This window comes from Microtus pennsylvanicus, chromosome 3, assembly GCF_037038515.1.
Source record: "Microtus pennsylvanicus isolate mMicPen1 chromosome 3, mMicPen1.hap1, whole genome shotgun sequence".
Lineage (NCBI taxonomy): Eukaryota > Metazoa > Chordata > Mammalia > Rodentia > Cricetidae > Microtus > Microtus pennsylvanicus.
This window is the reverse complement of record NC_134581.1, coordinates 80569938-80597248: the sequence shown is the minus strand read 5'-3', so window position 1 is coordinate 80597248 and position 27311 is coordinate 80569938. Positions and strand designations below refer to the sequence as shown.

Genomic DNA, 27311 nt, shown 5'->3' with positions numbered 1-27311 from the left:
ACGTGGGAGAGTAATGACTATTGTGAGTACCATTTTCTGTCCCCAAGACTCAACAGCAAAATAGCCTATCTTGGAGAGCTAGTCTAGGTTTGACTGCCGGAGAGGAGGAGTGGACAGACAAAACACCACATTATTCAACGAGTTATTTAAGAACAGACAGAAACACTAACACAGATAACAGGGAAAAAAACAATCCAGACTATGAACACATCATTTTTCACATTTTGGAAGCAGTTCGCAGTATTGAACAGACCAGGAAAATAGGGGAAGCATAGACACCAGGGATCCCCTAAAGCTCCCATTCCAGACCACACTTCTCGTCATCACTAGCGTGTCTGAGCACCTACACAGGAAAGCTATTAACATGGATGTCTACACGGCTGTTAACTCATAGTTTGTCCAAATGGGATTCTCTCTGATGAGGAAAATATCAGAGAGAAAAAAAAATCTGCGAAGACAGAACCATTTTCCAAAATGACCGAGTGATGTCTAAGTTAAGCTTTCAAGGACTTGAAGCTTTGGTGGAAGGAGATGATCAGAGTTCTTCAAGGATTCCATAATTCTCTGTGTTTAAGGAGGCAAAAATGAAACTCTTCAGAGGGCTTTATTTTCCTCTTAACTTAGATTTATTTATGTCTGCGGCTGTTTAGCCAGCATGTGTGTATATGTAGCTCATGTGTGCCTGCTACCTGCAGGGATCAGAAGAGGGCACTGGGTGTCCTGGGGCTTGAGTCCCACACACATGGCTGTTAGTTATCATGTGGGTGCTATGCAACAAACCCAGGTCTTCTGCAAGAGCAGCAAGTGCTGTTAACCACCGAGCCATCCCTCCAGCTCAGAATGTCTTTCTTTAATAAGGGGTTTACTTGGTTCCCAGGCATGTTCTTGTCCATCGTCAATTATCTTCTCCCTCCTATGTGTGTAAGAGAAACACTTTGGGGATTTCCTTTTAAGTGCACTTTAGACTTTCCCAGCATTCCCATGGGGTTACTAAAAAAAAAATCCCAGATCCTGAGGCATGTGCTTAGTGCCTGTTTCTGTAGCAAACAACATAGACACCACCACCCTGACAAACAAAATCCCAACAGCGACTTCGGAGAACGTCTGCCTGTTCTGAAAGAGGAAGCCAGAGCTGTATTGTAACCACCCAGACTCCCTCTCCGGAATAGGTCACCGCTCTGAGTCATCCCTTAGCATGCCTGTAGCCTGAGAGATAATAAGTGACTTTCAGTCCAGAAAAACCATGTCTGTGCCCTCTAAAGATCACCTCGACCCCCAAACAGTCCAGCGGAAGACCAGACAGATACTATAGACAGCTCTACGTGGTTCTACCATCTCAACTGTTATAAGTAGCTGCTGAATGCCTTAGAAAGCGTTGGTATCATTTATTGATATAAATCTCTGTCTGCTAACAGATGATAACATGTTACAAATATTCCAAAGACGGGCTGGGCATGTAGCTCAGTGAGAGAGCACTTGCTTAGCATGCCCAAGGCCTTGGGCTTGACTCCTCCCCTCCAAAAATCAGAAGACTAACTTCAAAGTTTTAATTTATCTGTGGTGTGTGTGTGTGTGTGTGCAGGTGTAAGTTCAAGTGCATGTGTATGTCTGTGGAGGCCAGAGGTTGATCTAGAATGCTTTTCTCTATTACTCTCCAACTTATATTTGAGGCAGAGTCTCTTCACTGAAACTGAAGCTCACTGAATTGGCCAGACTGACTGGATAGCAAGCTCTGGTACTCTGCCTGTACCTACCCTCCTCAAACTGTTACAGATGTGTGCTGCCATGCCCAGCTTTTTACATAGTTGCTAGGGATTTGAACTCAGATCCTTGTACATCAAGCACCTATCCATTGAACCATCTCCCCAGCTCCTCAAAACACCAGTTTTAATCTGTTATATTATGCACAAGATTTCTAAATGCATGGTGATAAAAAGAAAATTTATTTGCTCAAGTTGCCTTCTCTTAAGCACACGACCACCAAATAATGAGGGGAGGAGAAGAGAGATTCAGACTCCAAGGATACAGGATAGAAAATCTTAGAATAATCTGCACATGGGACGAACATGCACATGGGGACAATAATATCGTGGTGCCCTGCAGTCAGCCAGCTGCCTGGGAACACCGCTTCACAACACCTCAGATCACACTTCTCCAGCGGCTGGGGCCTGAAGAACTGCAGAGAACGTTATATCAGGAGATGGAAGGGGGAGTCTGTCCCACACTGCTACAAGCTGACACACAGACTTGACCAAGTGGCTCTTCCCTGAGCCTCCTTTTCTTCCCCTGCACAAGGTCATATGAAGTGACTCTGAGCTCCAAACCAGCCAGGTGTATTCAAGAAGAATGCCACAAAGGGCCACTGAGAGCTGAGCATTTAGGATTTCCTATCCAGAATTCACAGTCAAACTAGGTCCTGACCCTTGAGAAGGACACACTCTGCCCAGTTGTTTCCTGTGTAATTGTGTTTGACATGTAAATTGAAGCCCTGGGCAAGTATGTTTACTCTTCTTCTTTGATAACACGGGAGGAAATCAGAACCACCTGTATGAAAGGGTGACAGACCGACACAGAAAAGTCATCCTTAAAACCTCGCTTAGTGCCCTGTGAACAAACAAACAGGCAGATAAAACACAGCTGAGATTTTTCTCTCTCCTTCTGTTTTTATAAAGTTCTTTTTGAGTGCTGTCATTGTTCCCATCTACCTGGAGTCCTGTTTCCTTCTGCTGGTTCTCTGTGGAATAGAGGGAGGTGCAACTGCTTTGCTGCAGATGCTATGAACCCCAAGACACTGAGTTTGCTTGAGACTGAGTTAGGACAGACGAACCACAGAGAGCCCTAATAGACCCAGTCTGACAGGCAATCCTCCCTCCTGCTGGTGCTGTTCCCCAGATGATAGGAAGAGATTTTGTCTGTCTCAGCAGGTCTGTCGTATGCCTGGCTTCTGGGCGCCAAAACTTGCAGAAAGCACATGACTGTGGGGTGGTGAATCAATGCCACAGAACACACCAGACAAAAATGGAAGCCCTTATATTATTTGGCTTGAGTGGAAGTGTGAGGAATGGCCTAGAAAATTCGCTTTGTGAGTTTGAAATTCTGTAAAATAAGAGCTAGGAACTGTGATCTCTGGACAAATGCATTCTAAAGCAGCCTGACATAAAATTAAGATAGTGCAGTTCATGGAAGAAAGAACCTGGTGGACAAGGCCGTCCAAATCTAAGGTGGGAAACATTTGCAACATTTTAGAAAGTCCCCGAAATAAGTACTAACTGGACTCTGCAGGATTTTTAGGAGCGAGAACATGCAGCTGCTCCAGGTGTGAACACCATGTCAGGCGATGGTTTTGAGTCTTCAGAACGTTACCCATTCTTCTGGAACTCTCCCTGTCACTCCTACCGTGTTTTCTGAGGATGACAACCCTTTTCAGAGAGGAAGAAAAAGTTCTCCCCTGATGGCCCTCCACATCCACACTCCTAAAAGTGGGGCTCACTCGTGGAAACTTTCCCACCTTCACAAGAAGTAACTGTTTCTTCTTATACCTGTTTTAATAAAAATTAAGTCAAAATATAAAATGCTTACTGTACTTCTCCATAAGCCATAAGTACTAGCTCTCCTTCATTCTTCCCTCTGTACCTCTAATCTTCCTAATTTCACTTTGTTCACTAGTTCTGCTATGAGTTTGCATGCTCCCTCCCCTCTGTGTGTGTGTGTGTGTGTGTCTTTCTGTCTGTCTCTCATCTCTCTTCTTTCCTGTATCTTCAACCATTCCCCTTACAATGTGGCTATTGTCTATTATAAATGCATTCAAACAATTATCTATCTATCTATCTATCTATCTATCTATCTATCTATCTGTTGTGAAATATTAGTTTACGATGTGTTATATTCACTTATGACGTGGAATATTTGTTTGATGATGCAAAGATGTGTTGTATTGTTTTATGTTGAATTTGTTTAACTCTGTAAAACTGTGTTACTTTGCCTGCCTAAAACACATGATTGGTCTAATAAAGATCTGGATGGCCAATAGTTAGTCAGGAGAGGGATAGGCAGGGCTGCCAGGCAGAGAGAATAAGTAGGAGGAGAAATCTAGGCTTGGGAGAAGATTGAGGAGCAAGAGAAGGAGAAGAGGATGCCAGGGGCCAGTTAATAAGCCACACAACCGGCCATAGAGTAAGAAGGAAAGATATATAGGATAAAGAAAGGTAAAAAGCCCAGAGGCAAAATGTAGTTAAAGAGAAATGAGATAATTTAAGTTTAAAAAGCTGGCTAGCAGCAAGCCAAGCTAAGGCCATACATTCATAGCTAAGAATAAGTCTCATTGTATTTATCTGGAAACTGGGTGGCAGAAACCCCCAAATAGTAAAAAAACTAACTACATCTATCTATCTCGCTCTCTCCACTATGTAGACCAGCCTCATACTCACAGAGACCCACCTACCTCTGCCAAGCCTGGTCATGGTTCTCTCTTCTGAAACATTTTCATTCTCTATTCTCACGTAAGTTGTCATTCCATCCCTTTCTCTCTTTAGACGCTAAGAGCAGTAGCCTCCGAGTCCCCACCTGACCTCAGAGTGACTCTGCTCTCTTGTTCCTTTCATCTTCCGGCACAACTTTATTGGAACTGTTTTTGGCAAGTGTACAAATGACCCATCGCATCTCCATTCTAAAGCCCCCTTTTATCCTTAGCCTGTTCAGACTCTTTCGTGGTCACCTTACGTATGCTCACTGTTCCTGAGCATCCTATCTTGAGTCATGGCCACTGATCCGGCACAGACGGCAAGACAGGGCATTTGTCTAATCTATGATCCCCACTGCCTTCCCTCAGCTTGCACCATCTATCCAACAATTAACTGGTGACGTCTAAGTTTCTCTCATATCTGGATGGCATGTTCTAACTTTTCTTACCACAGGAGGCCTCATCTGGACACCCCAGCATCCCTGCCTATGAATCCTGACCCTAATGTTGGACCTCCCCTTGTTTGAACCTAACCTTCACAACATGCTCAGTGTTATCCTTCTTTTGGAAAAGAATCTGTTTTCAGTCTCTCATTGAAAAAAATGTTCTGCAGCCTCGGTTTAATGCAAGTTTTAGGCTTGGGCCCTCGAAGTCTCACTCCAGACTGGCTGCCCAACCATCACCACCTCTCACAGAACTCCTGACTCACAGCCTACAACACATCAAATATGTCATCACTCCACGTGTTCGCTCACACGGTCCCCTCTGCCTGAAAGGTGACTGCCTCTATGGTTTTCCAGCAGCAGCACACTTGCTCGCCTTCAGAAAGCCAGCTCAAATATGATCTCTCCTGAAGACGCCTTCTTGGCGCCCCCTCTCCCCGGCTATTCTTCTGACTGAGCTGGGTTTGGCATCCCTATCACACTGCGTTCTCACTTCCTCGGGGTCCTTACCATGGAGTCTTTTACGCCTCTTCCCTATCCTCCTTACTAGAGCATGAGTTCTCTGAAGAAAGAAATGCATCTTCGTTCAGGTCTGTAGCTTCATTACCCGCCTCGCTTCTTGGCTAATAAATGCTTGCCGGAGGAATATAAATGGAGGAGGTAGTTTTAAAAAACAAGCAGGAACAGAATAAAACTAGCGGAAGGACACATTCTGTCCTCTCCACAATTCCTAGAGAAAGTACTCACGCAGACAAGAAGAGGTGTGAAGGGCACTTTCCAGGTACTCATAAAAGCCTGGATTCTTGTCCTTTTAATTCATTTTTTTTCCACTGCTCACAATGGAGGCAAAGCCACAGAAAGTTCAAAGATCTGTATTCTTCTGTCTTTCGTTTTGCTATCACCTTTTAATCCTCTTCCAAGACCAGTTGACCACATTTGATCATGGGCTCATCATCTTACTACATGTATACAAAGTAGCCTGACATTAAATCTGAGTGTTGCTAAGAAATAACAGACTTCACACAGAAGAGTCAAAACCTAGCCTTGACATGATCTTTGGCTTATGGGTGCTTTGAGAAGCATTGTGTTTGGGGAGAAGGAACAGGAACAGATAAAATTATTTAAACCCCTTTTTGTACACCCTCTAGTTTCATCACAGCTAAGCATACATTGGAGGAGAATAGCCTCGCTGAATCTGCTAAGTGGTCCCTGCTTTTTGACGAGCCAAAATTATTCCACTTGGGTCAGCTTCACAGCTAAATAAAGCTGCCAGCATAGCCTAATTCACCTGGGTTTGGACTTTTCTTAGACAAATAGCCGGAAGCTCGTGCATGCAAAAGACCAGCCAAGACCAGAAATTAACATTCTCCATTGCCTGCTCCCAACTGAGTTCAAAGAAAGCACTGGGCCCAGCCAAGAAGTGAGATCTTTTATAGAAGCCCTTGAATCCCGAGGGACTCGCCTCGGCTCTCTTGTGGAAGTCATGGCCACCCCTAAATCTACTATCACCTCTTTGTGTTTCAGAAATTTATGCAATGCTGGTTTCAGCAGGAGCAAGCCAAGAGGCAGGATTTCCCTTTGAGGCTGGTCTGCAAGAAAAGGAGGCATAACAGTTACACAGTATAGTGCCAACTTTTACCCAGTATTTTCTATGATTTAAATGTCAAGGCAACTTGGCAGGGATGAACATGCCAAAACTGGAAGAAGGAGGGAGGGAAAAAAGCAGTCAGTCTCAAGAACACTGATGTTGTTTATTTACCTCCCCACTTCGGTGCCAAATCCCTTTAACTATGCGCTCATAGGCATTGGTATTTTAGGGGACGTTTTGTGATTAGCACAGCTACAAGCAGGTGCATGTGCATCTCTATCTGCCGGTGGCGAGCACTAATTAATGGTAGATGACAAGAAAGGGAAGAACTAAAAATTTAAGCTGAAATCTACGACGAAAGCACTCACGCAGGAAATCACAGGACTGGTTCAAGTTCCAGCTGTAATTACTGTCTACACATCTTGGATCTCGGACCTTTTTTGTTTGTTTCTTTTCTTCTTCTTCTTCTTCTTCTTCTTCTTCTTCTTCTTCTTCTTCTTCTTCTTCTTCTTCTTCTTCTTCTTCTTCTTTTTGATATAAGTTTTTGTTGTATATCCTCTGGTAGCCTGGAATGTACTATATAGCCCAGGCTGACTTCAAACTCACAACATTCCTCTTGCCTTAACCTCCCAAGTGCTGGTGTTATAGGCATGTACCTACAGGCTTGCATATGCATCTTGTCTTTATGTCTTAGTTTATGCACAGGAGCTTTGCAAGGGATAAACTAGGAAGGAAATGACTTCTTATTACAGGAGGAACATCTCTAACTTGAAAATTCAAAACCTGAAAGGATGACTATCCAAAACTTTTTGAATATCAAAATTATACCCCGAGTGGAAAATTCCATACCTGACATCATATGATAGGTCTCAGCCCAAACACAGAAGCATTCAAAACATTGAAATTAATCACCAAGCTATGTGTACAAAGGGTATATATGAAATGAATTTCCTATCCCCAGTATATCTTCTTATATATCTGCAAATAGCCCCAAATCAAACCCAAACAAAATAAGCAACAGTAAGAAAAAGTCAATGTATTTTCATGAGAAATGCTGAATTCAATAATAAAAATGAAGAGCTTAGGGGTGCTTTACTGGTCATACCCTGGAAAGGGCTAATTAAACCAGACTCATCTGGAAAATGAACACTTAGGGGTAAAAACTTTGCACATACCCTCTACTTCCAAACCGAGGAACTTGCTTTTGCAGATTTGCCGACTTGTACATGAACAGCCTCAGATCCAAGTGTAAAAGTCTAAGGAAATGGTTTGACAAGAAGACATGGGGCAGCCATGTTCTGCTCCAGTGGCTTGCAAGTTCAACCTTTAGAATCCTGTTTGGACCCCAAATACCTCTGAACTGAGAGCCTTGTGATGTGGGGGCTCCGTGCCTGGGAAGTCAGACTTTGAAGCTGTTATTAATAAAGGAAAGGCTGACTTTCCCCACAAGAATCATAGAAACGTTCCATGGTCTCAAAGCCATGCCAGACATACTGTGAGAAGCAGATAACCAAGAAGAAAGAATGCCAAGATTAAAGTGGGGGTGGTGTCTTTTACTTAATGGACTATCAATCTTTCATAGCATCTTTGAACACACATCCGTATGGCTCCTGTTGGTGCCCTCCGTTCCAATGAGTCACACATGTTAATACCTTTCATAGTTACCCCAGGGACTATTCTCTGGCTAGTAAGACTCTGGGGTCCTGAAGGGAAAGAGCAGGCCCTGCCACGTCAGCCTGCAGGAAGAAACATTCCTTTTTGAGTCAAACTATCCTAGCCATGGCTCCCTTTGAAGTTAGGATAAATTCAACAGCAGTCTTCATCCTTAGCTGGTCTACACACTGGACTTGAAAAAAATGAGTATTTTAAAAGCGCTAGAGGAGGAATTGTATAAGCCTTCAATGCACAGGGAAAAGAAACCCACACATACCCTATTGATTGTCAACACATGTTTGGCAAGGAGAAGTTTTTGAAGAGTCTTCTAATGGTGCATGTACCCAACCAATCTGGCTTTATCGACTGGTATGCTAATGTGTGTTTATGACTATATACAAAGGGGTGTGTGTTTTATTGCTACTAGATCTTCTATGGATGAAAGCATAAAGCCATGCACAAACCAGAAAAATATTATCTGTTGTGGTTCATGCCAACTACGAAATGGAAGGGAGCAGCCTCACCAGGCTTGCTGCCTAAGCGTTGTTGCTCCAGAAGAGATGAGCTTCTAGCCAACAAATAGGGTGAGTGGGTGAGTGAGTGAGTAGGTGCCTAGATTTTAAGCAGGGTTTACTCCACTCAAAGGAGTTTCAGCCAAAGAGAGCCTCTCCTCCTCCCCCACACCACCGCCAATGTGATCTCCAAGGAGAACTGGACCAAGAGTCTCACAAAGGCAGGCATGCACTTGAGGGAGGGGAAAGGCTAGACTCTGAAGCTACCCATGCCAACTGAGAGAACAAGGTTCCTTTCTAGCTTAGCCCACCATCATCAAAGCAGGTCTTTCTTATCAGCGCTCGGGCTTCGAGCCTGCCACCCTGCAGAAGATGCCTTCTTATCTGATTAGATAGAATATTATGCTAACTATTCAGCCACCAGCACTGGCTGTGTGGGTGTGCGGGATAAAATCTTCATGAACACGCCTTCACCGGGTCATTTGTTTAATTTCAATTCTGCAGAATGTAAAAATAGAACAAGCTGCCGTGAGGGGTTGAGACTTGACAGCTTCGGTGCCCAGCTTCCCAATCACAAAAGCCATGCTGTTCTGCTGGCTCCTTTGCTCCCTGTCTCCACCAGAGGAAAAGGGGAGCAAGAAGACCTGCCAGCAAGGTGCTGCCTCTTCTATCTCTGCTCTTTTCACTTCTTTGACTTTTCCCTTGCATATCCTTTCCACATTGTCCCCTCGGTCCATCTGCTTCCTCTTCTTCCTCGCTTCTCTCCTTCCTGCCTTTGCTCCCTCCTTTCCCACCCCCTCCCTCCTTTCATCATCTCTATATGCCATTTTTCTTCCCCTTCTCCTTCCATGTCTCCAGCACCCTCATCTGGCCTGCTCTGGTCTTTTGGAGCAGCCTACCTCCAGATGTGTTGGGTCTCACAGACTTCTCTAAAAATTGCCCTCCCCAACCTCGGTCCTTGGCTCCTTCCTTCCCCCTTCCCCCAGCACAGACTCTCAAGATGCCTGGAAAGGTGACACTTCTGAGATCAATCAGATCGAATGGCAGATGAGCTGTAGGAGCTGTCTTTTCATACCCCCTCCTCTAGCTAAATATGTTCTGCATTCAACGGGTGTAGCAGTGCATGATGGGAGGGGAACAGGCAGGTGGTACATCATTAGTCTTGTGTTCCGAACAAGTCGATTTTTCTGAAGGCTTTTAACAAACTAAAGGCTCAACTCGCGCTCTCCAGTTCTGAGCCCTGAAGTCCACCACTGTCTCCAAATTAATTCTATTATTATCCTGCCTCAGAAAAGAGAGACTCCTTCTCCAGAAGCCCCAGAGCTGTAGAAAAGCCCCACAAGGATGCTGAGAGGGGAGATGCTACCTCCTTGGTACCTTTGATGCCTCAAGCAGGTCCTGCCATCTGACCAGGTTTCAAACAGATGGAATCAAGTTGTTCAAATCTGCCGTTACAGCTGGCGAGAGAAACTTAGCATGCCAGGAATAAGGTCTTTGCTGATGGTACCTATGAGCCATAGGTGATATTCTCCTCTACTAATGTAGGTCCCTGGAGGCCTTTTCCCTAAAGGCAAAACTTTCTGTTGATTTGAGGAATGTCTTCAACTAAGGGTGACTACCAGATCGCTCTTTGGTTCAGAAAAGCCAAACTTACTAGGACTTAAATTCTTGGGGTCTGGTAGCTATCTTACAGACCCATACATCAGACCCCTGCCAGGTGTTCCCTTCATCTAGCAAATTCTCTTTTCACACATGTATGCTAACTGAGGTGTCGGCACATTAAGATGATTCTCCAAAAAGGATGCACGTCTCCAAGGTCCCATTTCCCAAGATGCACCTCTTCCTTTCCTGTCTGAGACATTGATTTTCTATCTCTTTCCTCTTTAGCAACATCTATTCATTGTGGTTGTGCAGGGCTCACTCAACATTTATGAAGAAGATGGGCTCCAGGAGCTTGCTTTAGATTCCAGAGCCTTATGCATCAAAATAAAGAGCATACGAAATATAGCAGTCGAAAGGCTAATGCGTTGCCTTTGCTTCATGTGAACTGGGGTGATAAATCAAGTAGAGAATTTAGTGATTTTATTATCATTTCAAGAATGACTATGATTGTGGTGAATGTGGTCCCTAGTGTACTGGGAGAAAGGAGCAGAAACGAGAAAGAGATTCCAATTAAGCAGAAAGATGCCTGGGAACTAAAAGGAAAAGACCAGAAAGGGCAACAGACCCCCCACGTGTAAGTACCACCTTCACCAGGGCATGTGCAACGGGCGATCATTTGTAGCCGAACTGTAGATGGGCACCCAGAGCCACAAACAGCTGGGAACCGCTTGCCACCTGTGCAAAAGCAGAGGCAACGGGAGCAGAGGCAACGGGAGCAGAGACCTGCAGCTGGAGCCCAGCTGCTGCCCCGGGGGTGGTGATTTCAGCTGTAGGTCTATAGACTGTAGAAGTGTCAGATGGGAGTCTATGTACCCCAGGCTGATCTCTGAGGACATTAGGCGATGGCTACAGCCCAAGAGCGAAGGTTGGAAGATGACAGCAGAGACCGACACTGTCTCCTTATAAAGATGTGATTTTATTCAGGATCTGTGATCCTTGAAGACAGCCGAGCAAGCAGACAGTAGTTGGCAAGCACGGAGTGGGGGAGGGGCTGGTGGTGCCAAAGTCAAACTGAGAGGTACAAGGGCGTCCACTTTGGCCACATTCTGATCAGTTAGTTGCTTGTAATATTTTCATTTCAACAGGAACACTAATGCCTAGCCTCAAACCTATAGGCCCACATGACATTCAAGTAAGTATAGGAAACCAGAATGTTCCTATACCCTTTTGAGACCCCTGAATCACTGTGATTCTAGCAGAACCATCCACCCAAGTTGCAGGTTGAGGAAGAACTTAAGAGAAGATCACGATTTGAATCCAGAGAAGACGCGCTGGGCATGAAGATCCCATGCATCAGCAAAAGCGACTAACGAAGAGTTCTATGGAGCCATGAAGCTGGCCTGGCTAGGACAGAGATACGCTATGCATTAGAGATGTGATCTTCAAGCAAGGCACACAAGTGGGAGGGGCAGTTTGAAAGGGGGAATGATGTTCCTCTCAACCAAAAACCAAGACTAGATGGCTCAGTAAGAATCCACAGTACTTTGCTTTGCCGTCCAACCTTATAAATGCTGGGTAGGAGGTATTTTTGTGCTATGATCCTTCCTAATAAGCTGCTATATCAGATTAGAGCCAAAGCAGGCCCTGGAGGAGGAGGGAGAAATGCAGTGTTTTCCATTTGTGTCCAGTTGCCCCGAATTTCCATGGAGGGGGCTCCAGCTAAGGTCTGCCCCTCCTGAAAAGCTCCAAGGCAGGAACATAGTCACATAGGTCTTGACAAAAGAGAGAGCTCAAGCCCCTGCACCCATCTCTTTGTCTTTTGCCTGGAGTGGTGGGAGTTTTGCATCTGCTGCTGTCATAAAAACATTTGATTTTATTTTTTTCACAAGCCTTTAGAAAATTATTTACTTGGGGAAAACATTTAGGTGTTCTTCCAAGCGTGTGATATGTACAGGGGCTAGGCCTGGGGCTGAGTTATTACAGATGCACCCCAAATCACAACCTGGGTGCTTGCACTTGGCTGTCTGGTCCTATGTTACCTTAAAGGCACAGGGCCCATCTTGAGGAGCTGTGTGGAGAAAGAAGTTTCTCCAGGCATGTGACTGACTGATTTGTTCAAATAGGTCTGGGCCCTTATAACTTCATTCTAAAGGCCACACCTTCTCACCTCTCCCTCTGTGCACGTCAAATCCATGCTTTTCCTGGAAGGATTAGAGACTTCATGAATTCCTAGGTCTAAGTCAGGGGAGCCTTCAGTTGCTAAGCTTTGTACCCCTACCCCATGGAGGGATGAGAGAAGCTCAAGTCTCCCTACTTGGTGGGTATGCTGTCTTCCTGCCAAGTCTTGAACTTGAACCGTGCTGTTACAATGAGTGTAAGATGGATGGGGTGGCCTGGTGGAATAGGCTCTGCCCAGAACAAGGAAAGCCAATGTTCCCAAAACTTTGCCAGAAAGGCGGAAAGAAGCAGACCCAATCTCCACACCCAAACCTTCCTCTCTCCACTTGCTCAGTGCACATCCCCAGCACTGAACGAAGAAAGAAGCCAGCTGGCCACCTCCGGAAATTGATGGAGGCGACCTAGCTCAGTAGTTTCCTGGGGACACCAACTCTGGGTGTTTGGACATCGCAGCCGGGCCACAATCCATGTTAATAGCTTTACCATGCCCTCGGGCAACTTTGATGCTGTGCTAAGCAAGCTGGGAACCGACCCCCTCCCCACCTCCACCCCAGTATTTCCCCAGTTCTAGAGGACTCCCTTGTCCTCCGCCTGGAACCCAGGTGCGTTCCTCCTGGGACTTGGGTAGATCACGAAGTTCTTACCTAGGTCTGCTGGGGAAGCTGTTCATGTGAATCCCAAAGCGGAGCGGTCAGCAGCGTCCGGGACACACCAGCGGTTGGCTACTGCTCAGCACATCTCTCTGCGGGCCTGGCTTTGCAAACAGGAGAGCCAGTCCCATCAGAAGCAGGGGAGCGGGGGCGCGCTGCCTTTGGACCCTCCGACTCAAGCCTTTGATCCAGTCGGAGGCACCTCCAGCAGGTGAGTGCGGTGGCGGGTTCCGGGTCCCCCTCCGCACTGGGACAGCCTCGGGCTCAACGAGGGCGGGATCGCACTGCACAAGCTAGTGGAACTCCCCTGCCAGCGGGCTCTCGGCTCCCCTAGTCTGGGTGACTAGGTGTTACCGCAGCGCGATCCCTCTTTCTATATATATCCACGGCCCCCTCCCTGCTCGCTGTGCTGTGGCTCGATGTCGGTGTTGTCCCCGACTGCACCTGGGTGGTTTCCGCTCGCGCCTCCCGCCTCTGTCCCTCTCCGCTCTTCTCCCGTTCTGTTCTCTTCTCTCTCCTCCCCTCGCTTTCCCCCTCCGGGAGAAGTCTGTTCTCCCTGTATTGCCACACTCCCGACACTTAGCACTGCAGTGGAGCTCGACACACGACCAGGCGGTTCCTTTAAAATCCAACTGCTTGGTTCAAATCAGAGCATCAAGTTAGTGCCGAAACCAACACCAGAAGCGCCACTGCGCTGTGTTTAGGATGTAGCAGCCTCTGCTGGGAAAAGGATGCTGGTATTTCATGGGAAGCGATGGGAAAGGGTGCTGAGAAGAGGTATGGCCGAAGTCCACAGGTGACCTGCAGGATCTTCAGGACCCTGTGACATCCATACTGACTAGGATTAAAATCAAGTTATTAAAACCAAAGAATTGCTAGGTTCAAAGCTCTTAATTAACACCCTAAGAAAACGGAAGCTCAGAGAGGGCCATTGAATGCCAGGAACACACAGCTAGCTAGAAAAGTCCAGAGTTCTACCATTGTCCAAAGCATCCAGACTTCCACAGCTGAAAAAGAACATGTTTGTCTGGGACTGAGTGCGGATGTGACCCCAAAGGTCCCCACACAAAGTCCATTCTTTGCGAGCTGTCTGAACCTCTATGGAAGGTACAGTAAGAGGTTGATGGGTTAACATGGCCTCTCATCAAAACCATTTCTAAATCACCTCTACCCTTTCTTCCAGCAAGCCCCCGAGGATGACAGAAACCAAAGGTGAAGCGACTTGAAAGAAAGAAATGACAAATCCCTTTCCATCGCAGGCCTCCGGGCACCCAGCTAACAAGATCTACTTCAGAAAACCATTTCCACTTATTTTCCGCTCTCCCCTCCAGTCCTCATGTCGGCCCGACCACGCTGTAACACAGATATTTTCATATTACCCGCAAAGGAGAGTGCACCTGGTTAGCTTCTGTCACCTATACCAAAGTGTTTCCTGGCAGTGTGGGCTCACACATCAAAGGGCTTTCTGGTTGGAACCCCTAGGGCAGCAGCGTTGACTTCTCTTTCCTGGAAGATGCTATTATCTTAAGCAGAAACTGGTCTCTCTCACAAAATCCCTCATGGGCATTAATCTCCTCCCTCTGAAAAAATGTTCCTTGGGTCTAGGGTATCTGAGCCCCTGAACACAGATTCTGATGCCAGTCAAACAGCCATCGGGTTGATCTCTTTGGAGAAGGCTGGATGCTGGCTCCACCATTCTGAACACTGAGATAACTCATAGACTACGGGAACTTCCTCTGGAGTTACACTACACACCAAGAGTCACGCCGCTGTCGCATGTGGCCTTTGAGATGCAGAGCCCAGGATAGGAGATAGATCTCTGAGTTTCAAATGGCACGGTGGCTCTACCGGAACCCCCAGCTTCTTGACTCAATTAGCTTATGGCTGTGTCTGTGTCTACAAGACTCGGGAGAACATCTGTGTCAGTTCTGGGAATTGAAAATGAAAACCTCAGGAACAGAATCTCTCTCTTAACCTCTTCATCACTGGTTACCAGATGTGTCACCCTGCGCAAGCTCTTTGGCTTTGTCAAGTCTCGTAGGCTTGACAAGGTTAATGGAGCAACTGTAGGTCATCTGGCACTTGGCAAACGGAGAATACATTTCAATTCCCTTCCTTCTCTTTCTAAATTGCCCCAAATCTCTCTCCTGTAGAGGCATCCCCACCTCAGCCCGATCACCCATGGTCTGGTTCATCATCTTCTCAAGATCTTGTTATATTAGCGTGGCTCATTTAAATAGATTTACATGTTTACGCATTCCTTTTCTCAATTAGCAGAAATGAATTAGACATTTGTTTTATTGTGGTGACTTAGAGCCTCACCCACACTGAGTGAGCACTGTAGCACTGGGCTGTGTCCCCAGCCCTTATCCCACCCATTCGAGGCAGTCATGACACTCCTCTTCCAACACACTTGCATCTATTTTATCTAATTCTGAATTCCCTAGACCTAGGCATGCCTTTTCCATGATTTGATCTCTCATCACAGCCCATGGATGCATCCATGTATTGAGGTAGAAGGAGGTCTAGAAGTTGTGGAAGTCAGTTTTCTTACTTCACAGCTCGGAGCAGACTTGCGTGCACTGATAATACTGGAGTCGCAGCTGTGCCTTGTTTCTTTATCTCTGCACAGAAAAAACTGTTCCTTGGTGTCTGTTCTATCTAGTTCTTTGCATATTGATAGATGACACTCAAACAACGGGTGCGACAGCTGATTGGGAAATAAGGAGTTAAGTCCGCTTCAGCCTCCCCTGCTTAGACCCAGAGCCAGTCCTTGAGGGCTTGGGCTGTACAGGATTGGGATTAGAAGCACAGACTATAGTGTTAGCTGCCACCAAGTGTTATCTCGTCTCCATTTCTCAGTAGCTGCAGGATATTGGACAAGCTGCTTAACCTCTTAAGCTTCGGCCCTTTCATTTGTAAAAATCAACATGATTACACTGGATAGAAATATTATTTGTCTCAAATCCCTAACACTGAGTAAACACTAAAATGCTACTAGTCATGGGGCTGGAGGGATGGGTGAGCAGTCAAGAGTCCACACTGCTCTTGCAAAGGTTCCAGGTTCGATTCCAAGTACCCAGATGACTGCTGATAACAGTTACTCCAGTTCCAGGAACTCCAACGTCCTCTTCTACCCTCCCTGAGCTCTTCACTCTCATAGTACACATACACATAGTCTCACAGGCCAAGCCCTCACATATATGCAATAGATAAATAAAAATTGTAAATCTCTAGTAGGCTTGTGAAGAATGACCGCAATGGTAGAGGAATAGCTGTAGCACACAGCCGAACAAGCACAACTCGATGATGACGTTGACTTTTCTGATCCTAAAGCTCCTAGGACGTGGAATGTAGAAACTCCTGCCTTCTCTGTGATCTCTCCTCAAGCTGTGGGAAGCCTGTCCTCCGACTTCCAAGAGCTGTTGTCCTCTCCCGTGCTGGGAGGAAGCGAATAACAGTTTGAGTAAGTTCTGAAGTATCTCTATAGTGCATATTTCGGCACACACTCAAAAGATGAGCAAGAAGAATGTTAATCATTTCAACACTAAAAGCTTCCTTTAGCTGAGCAGCCACTAAAGATTGGCACTGCTCTAAGTGATTGGTGTTCATTGTCCATCTATGTCTGGATCTATCCACAATCTTTTAAAAATGCTTTGTTTAGTTTAGTTTGGGGAGCAAATTGTGGGGGGTGGATGCATATGTGTGTGTGTGTGTGTGCTCTTGCACACCTGAGTGTGGGTGTGGCATCTATGTCTGAGGCATGCGTGTAGATGTGTGGATGAACAGGTCCCTGAGTTTATAAGTGGAGCCTGGGGAGGGTGGCAGGCATCGTCCTCTATGGTTCTCTGCCTTATTCCCTCGAGACAGTGTCTCTCACTGGACCACGAGTACTTTGTTTTGACTAGGCTGGCTGGCCAGCAAGCTGCCAAGGTCTGCTTGCTTCTGCCTACGAACTCTGAGGTTTGAGGCATATGCAGCCATGCCTAGCTTTTTATGTGGGTTCAAGAGGTTCTAACTGAGGCCTTCAAGCTTGCCCAGCAAGTACTGGTCTTCGCTGAACCATCTGCCAGGTCCCTTTCTCTTTACCAGTACTTACAGAAGAAGGTATTCACACCCTCGTTATCAAAACTTTAAACACCAAACTTCAGAAAGTTTATAAACTGAGGCCAAATCAATCCAAGGACCCAATTAGCAACTATCCATCTCCCTGCAGTCATTTCAGTGTGAGGGAAGAGTAGGCTGTTCACATTCTCAAACACACTCTATGGGACATGGTGGGAGTTAGAAATAGAACTGTCCTACTGAGGTCATTTGATCGGATGTTAATCAATGCCCAATTAAGTAAGAAGTGGAGCCATGAAAATTACTTTCTCAATTGTCTACCCCGAAGCTCCACCGACTAGACCTAGTCTTTCCACATACCACTCCCATTGGCCTATGGACAAGGAAACAGGATATCTATCAAATGACCAAAAAGGCTATTTTGTTTCGTGGAATTAGAATTAACCTCAGGGTCTCACATATACTAGGCAAGCAAGCATCCTACTGAAGCTATATACCCAGTAGAAAAGCTAGTTTGTATACATGAATAAATAAAAAAAATAATAATAAATTTTTATTTATTATAGAGAAATAAAAGCATAACTTTCTCCCCTCTTCTATTCAAGTCTTTGGAGTCTGCACAGTGAGTTCATACCCCCACTTTCGCCCAAAACATCCTTCTAGATGCCCCCTCATTGTCCTGCCATCCGTCCCCAGCGAAGAAGCCACCCTTGTGGCTCCAAGAAAGAGACTGCATCTCCCTGATTAATGGCCGTCTCTTCATCCTGCGCCCTGGTCCTGTGGCCTCTCGTAGCCTCTGTAAGAACAGGATTGGCAATAGAAGGCCAGAAGCCCAAAGGCAGCCACAGATAGATAGCTTCAGCTCCTGGCATGAAACACAGTCAGGCAGACTATTTTCATTTCCTATAAGATTTGGAGAAAACCAAGGTAATAAGGGGGAAATGCAAGAGGAATAGAAAAGAGAGAGAAACTAAAGCTTTGTTATTTCCCCAGGCGAGATATGACAAGGAACTTGTGCGATAAACAATGACAACCGAGTAGCTGAGATTGAAGACTGGACAAAACCACTCAAGTGTGTACCGCCAGTCACTGGAGGCGGTTCCTGCGGCCCTTGCTCAGAAACTCCTGTACTGTGGATCCATTTGCGATTTATAAGAAGCTAAGGTGGCGGTGGGTAAAACACCAACTTTTTATTTTATTTTTATTACATTTATTTGGTAAGGGCAGGTTTGTGTCTGTGTGTGTGTACACACATGCGCACACAAGCGAGCGAGTATGTCCTCACGCACACACACGGCAAACAAGAGGAGGAAAGAGGACAACTTGATAAAGTTAGTTCTCTCTTTCTACCCTGTGGGTCCCAGGCATCCAACTTGAGGCAGCAGACTTGACAGCAAGCGCCTTTACCTGCTGGGTCACTTGTACATCCTAACCTTAAAAATGATCATAATGTAGAAGCTGTTCTATCAAGTGTTACCACACAAGGCTTTCTGTAATCTTTACCATAATCCTCTAAGATTGGCTTGCTTATTCCCTATAATATAGAAGAGAATTTGAAGTCTTAACAAAGGTTAGATAGGTTGCCCAGAGCTATACACAGTAAGTATAAAATATGAGAACTCTATCTGCAATGTGTGGCAATACTTCCAAAGGCCCTGCCGTTTTGTATGCAACATGTTAATCACAAGCTCATCAGCAGACAACCTTGGAAATCGAGCAAACACTTCTGACTTTTTCCTGAGGAAACTGAGGCACAAACCAGCTTGGTATAATCTCCCCAAGGTCAACACAGATAACAGCAGTGTGTCTTGGATCCTGTGTTTATCACATGAGCCCATTCGCAGCAAATAGGCACTTTTTAGATTGTGGATGCGTGGTACTCTCAAAAATCAAATCAGAAGTCATGTGACTGCTCAGGAAATGCCCCTGAAAACTTACCATGCTAAGCCAATTACCTGAAAGGCCAAAGCCCCAAAAGGATCCCAGAGCTCACGGGGGTTTCCAGTCACCAGGCGGGATTTCCAAAAAGCTCAATTCCCTCTGCACTGTCTCTCTCAAGCCTTTGCTCAGGCGTTCGGTTTTCCCTGCACAGAAACACACAGTAAAGTTAAAATAATGGCAGTAACCATGGCACACCCTTAATTCAACACTTGTGACCTCGGCACTGGCACCATTGGAAGTCTTTGTGTTTGATTTACTTTCTTGAGCATGAGTCACACTAGGGAAGTTACCACCTCCATTTTGTAAGTGGGGAGATGAGGCTCAGAGAGGCGAAGGCATTTGTCCAGTAAGAAGGAGAGCTGGTGAGGACAGAGCTGGGATGTAATCAAGGCTGGCCAGGATATCCGTAGCTCTAATAGGCAAGGTCCTTGGAGTACCTTCTAGAACGAACCAATGAAGGCTCTGGATCAGTACCTGTTTCTGGGGGAGTCGCACTATAGGACCATTCCCACTCCAAAACTGAACCTTGCCCGGGCACTTGGCTCTTTCCCTCTGCCCACCTCGCTGCCAGCATCACCAGCTGCCCCTTGTCAGCCCTGCACAAAGGGAGGCCAGATTGGCTGGGGGAGGAGCAGTGGGGCTGCTCTGTCCCTCTTGCCAAGTAGGGAATTTCTGTTCCCTTCCCCCTCCTCCCGGAGCTCCCATCTGGCCTGTATCACCAGTTTTTTTGTGCTTTCAAAGGCCTGCTTTCAAGTGAAGGGAGCAGGAGTCAGTCCCAGGAACCAGGCCTGTTAATCCAATCAGCAGCAGCTTCCCTGATTCTGAGCAGGGGTTACTGTGTGCTTCCGCAGAAATCCCTGTCAGAGGCCCAGCCAGGGAGGCAGACAGGACCTCAGGGGTTGAGTACGGCTTCTTTCATCCTCTTTCCCCACTGTGTGTCCGCATTGTGGCTCACAGTTGATGAAATCGAGACAAAGTAGGGGATGGGAGAAGATGTGCCCAAGGCAGGGGATGAATACAGGCCTGAGGCTCGGCAGGCTCAAGGTACTGTCCTGAGTACATTACTCACTCTGAGGCCTTTAGCCCCTTGTTCCAACCTGGAACATGAGAGATTTGGATTGAATGGGCCGCTTGGGGTCCCTTCCATTTTGTTTAAGGCAGAAAGATTCCTCAGCTGGGCATTTCCAGGGGGAGGGCTGAGAGGGAGCCTTCAGTAGCTACTCAACTCTTTGCTCCTCAGAACTCTCATTTCCAAAGCCTTTCTACCCACTGACATGACACCATGACCACAAATCTCCAGAGGTTTCTGTGTCAAATTCTCTGGCCCTGGGGATCCCAAAGCTCCTTTTTCACTCAACATGGTGAGTGCTTAGACTCGGGGTTCTAAGGCATAGCCCATCCTGGAGTCACAGTCAATCAGTGGAGCTGGTTTCGCTTCAAACCTTTGGGTTAGGCCTTTGCCGGCAAGTAATTTAGCTCATCTAAAGGCGGTTACTATGCTCTGGCCTACCAAGTAAGTCCCAAGCAAATGCATAAGACCCAGCTGGTGTCCAGTTCCAGCTCTACTAGGCAGGGGCGGCTGAGAACAGCAGCTGGTCTGAAAACTGCTTCCCTACAGCGTCTTTGTAAAAGCCTTCCCTGGCTCTAATTTCCTCTGGCCTAAGAGAAATAAGACAGGGCTTAGAAGATACGGGTTGGGGCTAGGAAGATGGCTCAGTCACTGTGCTCGATCCCCAGAGACCACATTAAAAAAATCCATGAATGGTTATACCCGCTTCAGTCTCAGCTCTCGTGAGGCGAGGACAGGGATTTCCCACTTAAATATATTTAATGAGCCAGAAGTTCTCTGGTGCTGATTTGCTGTGTTCTCAAGGCTCTGTGCTAGAGTTTTGTCTTTGGCCAGTTTCCTGTGTAATACCGAATCCCTCCACCAGGGCTCATGGCTGCCTTGGTGTGTGCAGGCTGCCGTCGTAAAACTGGCAGCTGTATTTTCATGGCTTTAAAGGCTAGACATTCTAAGATGAAGCACCAGCAGATTTGGTGTCTGGAGAAGGCCCACTTTCTGGGTTTTCACAGATGGAAGCTTCTAGATGTGGTCTCAGGTTGGGGAAGGGGCAAGACATAGAGCACTAATCTTATTCATAAGGTCTCCACACCCATGGCCTAGTTGCTGCCTGACAACCGTTATCTTTGGACATGTGACTCTTGGCAAAACCGACATAAACACTCGATGGAAAACGAAGCATGTGTAAATGTATCTGGCCAGAGTGGTGGGGATCAGAGAAGCAGAGCATCAGCCATCGCCTGGTAGATCACAGAGCGACTGCAGTATGCAGAAAGGCCTCCCGAGTCTCTGACTACCTTATCTATCATGCGTACAGTCTTCCTGGGTTTCTCGGTCATTCCCGTAGCCCCCAAGGCACAGCTTTGTTTACCCTATTCCTTCTGTTTGTGCACAGCATTTTTTTCTTACTACCCACAAAGGCAGCAGAGATGCGTTGGGGTCTTTCATTAACTGAGCCCAGAAAATGTGGTTACCATTACTCCCATACAGGGTGGAGCCACTCATAACAGTGAGGAAAAAGGGGATTTCTTAGAAGATTCTGGGGTGCACCTTCTTTTAATATGCCTTTGAAAAAGAATTGTAACCTGGAAGAATTAAATTTTGAAATCTTAAGAGTATAGAGATGTCCAGGGTTACCCTGAGAGATTAACTTCTAGTTTCATTAAAGCATTGGTGATTGGCTCTGCACCAAGGGCCAATATTTCTTGTTGAGGATCTGGCATATTTTATGGACCCCAAAGGATCTTTTTGCTCTGGAGACATAGAGTCATGGTCAATATAATGGGAGATAATAATTCCAGCAGACTAATGGAAGTGAACGGCTATAATAAATATCCCCGCTAAAAGAGCCGAAAGGAAGTAAAAGCTTGGGGCGTCTCTAGAGCACCGGCTGCTTCATAATAGCAGCGGTGATAATGGAGCTCCTTGGCCAGCCTGCAAGAGCATCCTCTAGTTACAGGTGTCAAAGACGGAGCGTCTGGCCCTTCTCTCTGGCTCCCATTTGGTATGCTGCCCACGTCTGTTCTCAGTGCAGACACAATGCCTCCTCTCTTTGCATTCCCCAAGCCTCCCTGTCCCAGAGCCTATTTCCTTCTCAGTTTTCTCTTAACCCAACACTGCCTGCTCCCTGTGCCTCAGAGGGAGAGCAGAGCTGCTTTCTAGGAAGGGCTAAAGAATTATATTTGTGCTCACTGAAGCTGTCCTGTCCTGCCCTGGATGAGGGGCGTGATTATAAAACAATGATATAAAAAAAGGGAACTATTTTCTTTTGCATTGAGTTGTGCTTGTTGAGAACATGCCCTGGGATTCTCTGGAAGAGTGAGGCTCCCGGAGAGATCTGTAGTCAGGTAATGCTGAGAGAGTACAGGGTTGTAGAAAGCTGAAATACATTGAATAAAATTAAGGAAGGGTTTCAGACCATCTGATTGAAGAGAAGAGAATGATCGGGGATATTTGCTGAGGTTTCAGTGTGTTTCTCCCCAAAGGTCACATGTTGGAAACTCAGTGTCAAATCACATGTTAATTGTGTTTAGAGGTGGGACTTTGGGAATAAGCTTGATTAGAAGAGGCCACAAGAGTGGCAATCCATGAGGGCATTAGAGGCCTTATGAGAAGGGAATGGAGAATCCCAAGCTGGCCTACTTGCTCTGTCACCGTGTGATGCCCTTCACCGTGTTATGACACGGGAAGAAGGCCCTTGTGCGGTGACAGCCCCATCATATTAGCCTTGCAGCCTTCAGAGCCATGAACTAACTGAACCTTTCTTCTTCGTATAAATTACCCAGTCTGTTTGGAGCTCAGTTTTGGAAAAGCAAAATAGCTTACAGTAGAGGCCTCTGAGAGGCGGGAATCCCATATACTTTAATGAAAAGTGTGTGTGTGGTGGTGGTGGTGGGGTGCTGACACAGGTTTTATATAGGAACAGCATCTGAGTGAGAGGGAAGAAACCAGGGTGACACTGTGGCTTGACAGTGGTCCCCACCTTTCGTGTGCTGGAAACGCAGCGCTCGGATGTATGTGCTGAGGTATTCCAGTGTGACTCTTAAGAGTTGGGGGTGAGGCAGGGAGCAGTAACGGAGGCCTGGCAGAAAGTGTTGAACCTACAGACATTGCACAATTAAGAACACCTGGGAGGTCTTGGGCCCATGGCAGGAAGCATCTGTGGATGACAGAAAGGAAGGGAGGGAGGGAAGCAGGGAGGAAGGGGAAAAGAGAAAGGAAGATGTAATTCAGCCCGTTGAGCCAGCACATAAAAGAGAAATTTGGGAAAGTCAGGTAAGAATGTTGAGAAAGCAAAACAAGCCTTATTTTGACTCTAAGAGATGTGTTGGTTTCTAGGAATAATTAAGAGCAACAAGGATTTGAATTACATCTTCAATGGGAGGGAGTTGGCAAGAGCCAGGTACTGTAAAAATCCTTCGCTAGAAGGTAGGTCTTGAGGAAAGCCTACTAACTGAAAACTCTTCTGGGGCGCTTTGCCAGGTCCCAGACAGACTATGGAACAGCACATGAGGGCTAAGGCCAGCACCTAAAGCAAGAACCCCGTTATGAGGCTGGAAGCAGAAGGAAGAGTCCAAAGGCTCAGAGAACCATCTGAGGTAGCACGCCATCTTAACTGGGCCAACCACCAGACACTGGCCTCTGTTGAGAAATACCTCTTAATCCAAGTCTGGCCACATGGGAAGACTGAGCTATTGGTATGTTTTTCCTTTGCCACAGGGGCCTGGTTTTTGCACTGGAACCTGTATTTCTGTGGATGGGATCTGTGTGTGTGCATCTAGAGGCCACAAAAGTCAGTGAAGAGGGGCAAAGCAAACTTTGACAACGGGGAGTGTGTTCCCCAACAGATTCCTGCTAAGAGCAGAAAGGCCTGGTGGGAAACATCATTTCAGAGATGAGCAGGCTCCCAAGGGAAGAGAGAAGAAAAGTCTGAATGTGAGGACATGCTCCTGGGAGGGAGAAGAAGGAAGAGGCAGGGCCTATGTCAAATGACCCATAGAGGATCCCCTGGCCCAGCACCTTTGAGCTCCTAACTTCTCAGCTCTTTGGCTCATTTCCAAGCTCAGAAATGCTCTCTCAGTAGACTGTCTCTATTTCTACCATTATCCATGTGTCCCTGGTACAATTATTTGTTCCTGAACACAAGAACCTGGAAATCCTAGTGGGGGCTTCCAGACATCTCGATCTGTGCCTATAAGAAGAGCTGTCATGTCAGCACCTTGGTCTCAGATGTCCAGCCTCCAGAACCACAAGAAAGATATTTCTGTTATTTAAGTTATTAAATATCTCATACTTTGTTACAATAACCTGAGAAAACTTAGGATGATGAATAGATGGTAGATAGGCAGATAGATGATAGATAGATAGATAGATAGATGATAGATAGATAGATAGATAGATAGATAGATGATAGATGATAGATAGTAGATAGATAGATACATAGATAGATATATAGACAGATAGATGTGCGTGGGGGGTAGGTAGATAGAGAGATAGATCTTTATTAGGTACAAGTCCTTTACAAAATTTTTTCTTTGCAAATATCTTCTCCAAGTGTAAGAATAAACATTTCATTTTCTTTTTTGTTTGTTTGTTTTCTTGTTTGGGGTATTTTGAGACAGGGTCTTTCTACATAGCCATAACTATCCTAGAACTCATATAGGCGAGGCTGGCCTGAAACTCACAGAGCTCTGTCAGCCTCTGCCTCCTGAGTACTGAGATTAAAGACATGTGCCACCACGTCCCAGCTAAGACTGTCTATCAAGTTTTTCTTCACACATTTTATTCTTTTATATTTTATGCTTAGGTCTGTTTTTCACTGTGATGTTGAAGTATTCTTTTGCATATGGGTATCTAATTGCTGTTTTAATTAGTGTAGCTGTGAACAAGCCTTGAAGTCATGGGATGTTAGTCTTCTGCATTTGTTCCTTTATCCCCCAAAGCTTTGTTCTGGTTCCGTGGTATTTCTAAATAAAATTTGAAATCTCCTTATGAGTTTCTGTAAAAAAATTTTGTTCTGGTTTTTATTGGGGTCACACTGATGTATACATCAAAGGGGACACTTACTATCTCGACAACACTTCATCCTCTGGTCCTTGAACACAGCACATCTCTGTGTCTAGGTCCTCACTATAGAAAAGGTTTTATAGTTTTCAAAGTGCAGGGTCTTACACATTTGGGGGTCTTGTTTATACTTGTTTCATTCTAAAATGTGATTATAAATGAAATAGTTTATTATTTCAATTTCCGAATGTTGACTATTAGTAAACACAAGTTCAGCTACTAGTTATACATTAGCATTCTGCAGAACTTATATCTTACCTTCCCAGATCTAACCAATTGTGAATGATTGTTTTGTGCTTTGGGGTTTTACTTTTTGTAAATTCCATCAAATTTTCTATAAAAGTCTCATTTCTTCAAAGACATTTTTAGAAACTACATGTGGAGCTCAAGTCTATATTCCCAGCACTCGTGGGGGCAGAAAGACCACAAATCAGCTCGGCTACATAGTTCATCCTCTCTCAAAAACACAAACATTTTTGATCTAATTTAGCTTAAATCATTTTTTTTTTTTGCTGATTCCTTGGACGTTCAGAGAGGTGATGTTCTAAGTCTTGCCTGTTCAGCGTCTGAAAGACCAAAGCTGAGATTCTAGCAAAGCCAGCAGAATTTCATAAATTGAAGACATTTCATTTATATTTAACTTTTTGGCAAGACAGAAACTTTGGTCATAGTTCTATAAAAATGTTTTAAAAGATATATTTCTGATTAAAATACGATTTTGGCAAGTGATGCATAAATGTCAGACATATCAGTTCTATGCTCCTGTGTCAGTCACATAGTGTTGTTGTATAGTGTGTGACAGCCCAAAACCTCAATAGCAAACAGAATTAGATGTCTGTCTCTACAGATCCTGGGCCTGTAGGGTGGACCTTTCCTGATCTTACCTCTCTGCAGTGAGCTGGTTGACAAAGACATTCTTATCTGAGCACGCCATCCCTCTGGGTAGTGGCTGGTCTATGGTAGTAGAGACCAGTCCTACAACTCTAATTTTCTAATGTCCGCTACCTTCAGCCAGGTCAGCATCTTCTCGAGATAGTACCAGAAGACGAGAGCAGTTTTTCAAGGCTTTGGAAGACATTTCCTAATACCCTCATTGGTCAAAATCACGTCAAAAGCCAGGATCATAGGAGGAGAATGCTGCAGAGTTACGTGACAAGAGGCATGGATGCAGCAGCCATGATAATTAACGTGTCAATACAACCATTAGTGCTTAGAGCAGAGGCCTAGTTAGTATGGACAGCAACCAGAAAACACCATGCATTCAGTATCTTCTCTCACAAGCAATCACACTCGCATTTCCCTCTGGCAGTAAAATAGTGAAGCTTGCCAGACGGTCTTTTCTTTGGTAAGGTCTGGGAAGGCTACAGGAGAAAGTAAAGTATGGGTACGGAATGGACAAATGCTTAAGTTTTAGGAAATTCCTCAAAGACAGAGAAGACCAGGAATCCACTGCACAAATGGATTCCAGTATATAGAATATTAGGTATTAATTGGAATGTTTTGGGTGAAAATGATAGACATCCAAGTGACAACTGATAATTGTTGTTCTTTTTCCACCTAACTTTGAATCTGTTCCTTAATCAATGGACTGGACAACACTAATTGGCCAGCCTGGTCTTGAATTCACAATGTAAGAACTCTGTGGACCACAAACATATAGCATCTGTTAATTTAAGAACACTTCTATCACATGGGAATCAGTGTTCCAAACTGTACAGTATATATGCCCTGTACCTCGACATCCATGCCTATTAACAAAGCCAGAAGGGCTCCTTTACACAAAAAGCCAACTTCATCTCTGCCCTATGTCTTATGGATACCCTGTTCCTGATACTGGAGCTAGATAACACTTTGGGGTAAACAGATTTCAGGGGCAGAAACACGAAGGTAAGAGAAGTAGCACCTGGCTAATTATACATATTTTTAAACTTTTATTACTGTGTAATAGCCTTACTCAGGTAGAAAGATGCTACAGTTTGGTTCTTAACAGTCCCCTCCTTCAAAAACCCCGTTATAGGAAAAGAGTCCATTGCCTCACGCACCCCTCTTCCTCAGTCTTCTTTCCAAGCGACCGTGACATGACTAGCTTGTTC

The 27311-nt window shown here is 45.5% G+C and overlaps 1 protein-coding gene and 1 long non-coding RNA gene across 7 annotated transcripts in view; one reads left to right on the top strand and one right to left on the bottom strand.

The window, feature by feature from the left end:
* Positions 1-13688, bottom strand: part of Gramd1b (GRAM domain containing 1B) — a 235639-nt gene extending 221951 nt beyond the window's left edge. For 2 of the 6 annotated variants that reach the window (XM_075966285.1, XM_075966286.1), the window contains exon 1: positions 13080-13605. Coding sequence is in view for 2 of the 6 variants with exons in the window: in XM_075966291.1 (XP_075822406.1) it covers positions 13080-13105 (26 nt within the window). In the remaining 4 variants the exon portion in view is untranslated. Of the gene's footprint in view, positions 1-13079 lie in introns of all 6 variants that reach the window. The other 4 variants (XM_075966291.1, XM_075966287.1, XM_075966288.1 and 1 more) reach the window with 4 other exon arrangements.
* A 2744-nt stretch (positions 13689-16432) lies between these two features.
* LOC142847094 (uncharacterized) lies at positions 16433-23807 on the top strand. The gene is made up of 3 exons (XR_012910127.1): positions 16433-16551; positions 18144-18320; positions 23638-23807. It is a non-coding gene; the product is annotated as an uncharacterized LOC142847094 (long non-coding RNA).
* Positions 23808-27311: the final 3504 nt, after the last annotated feature.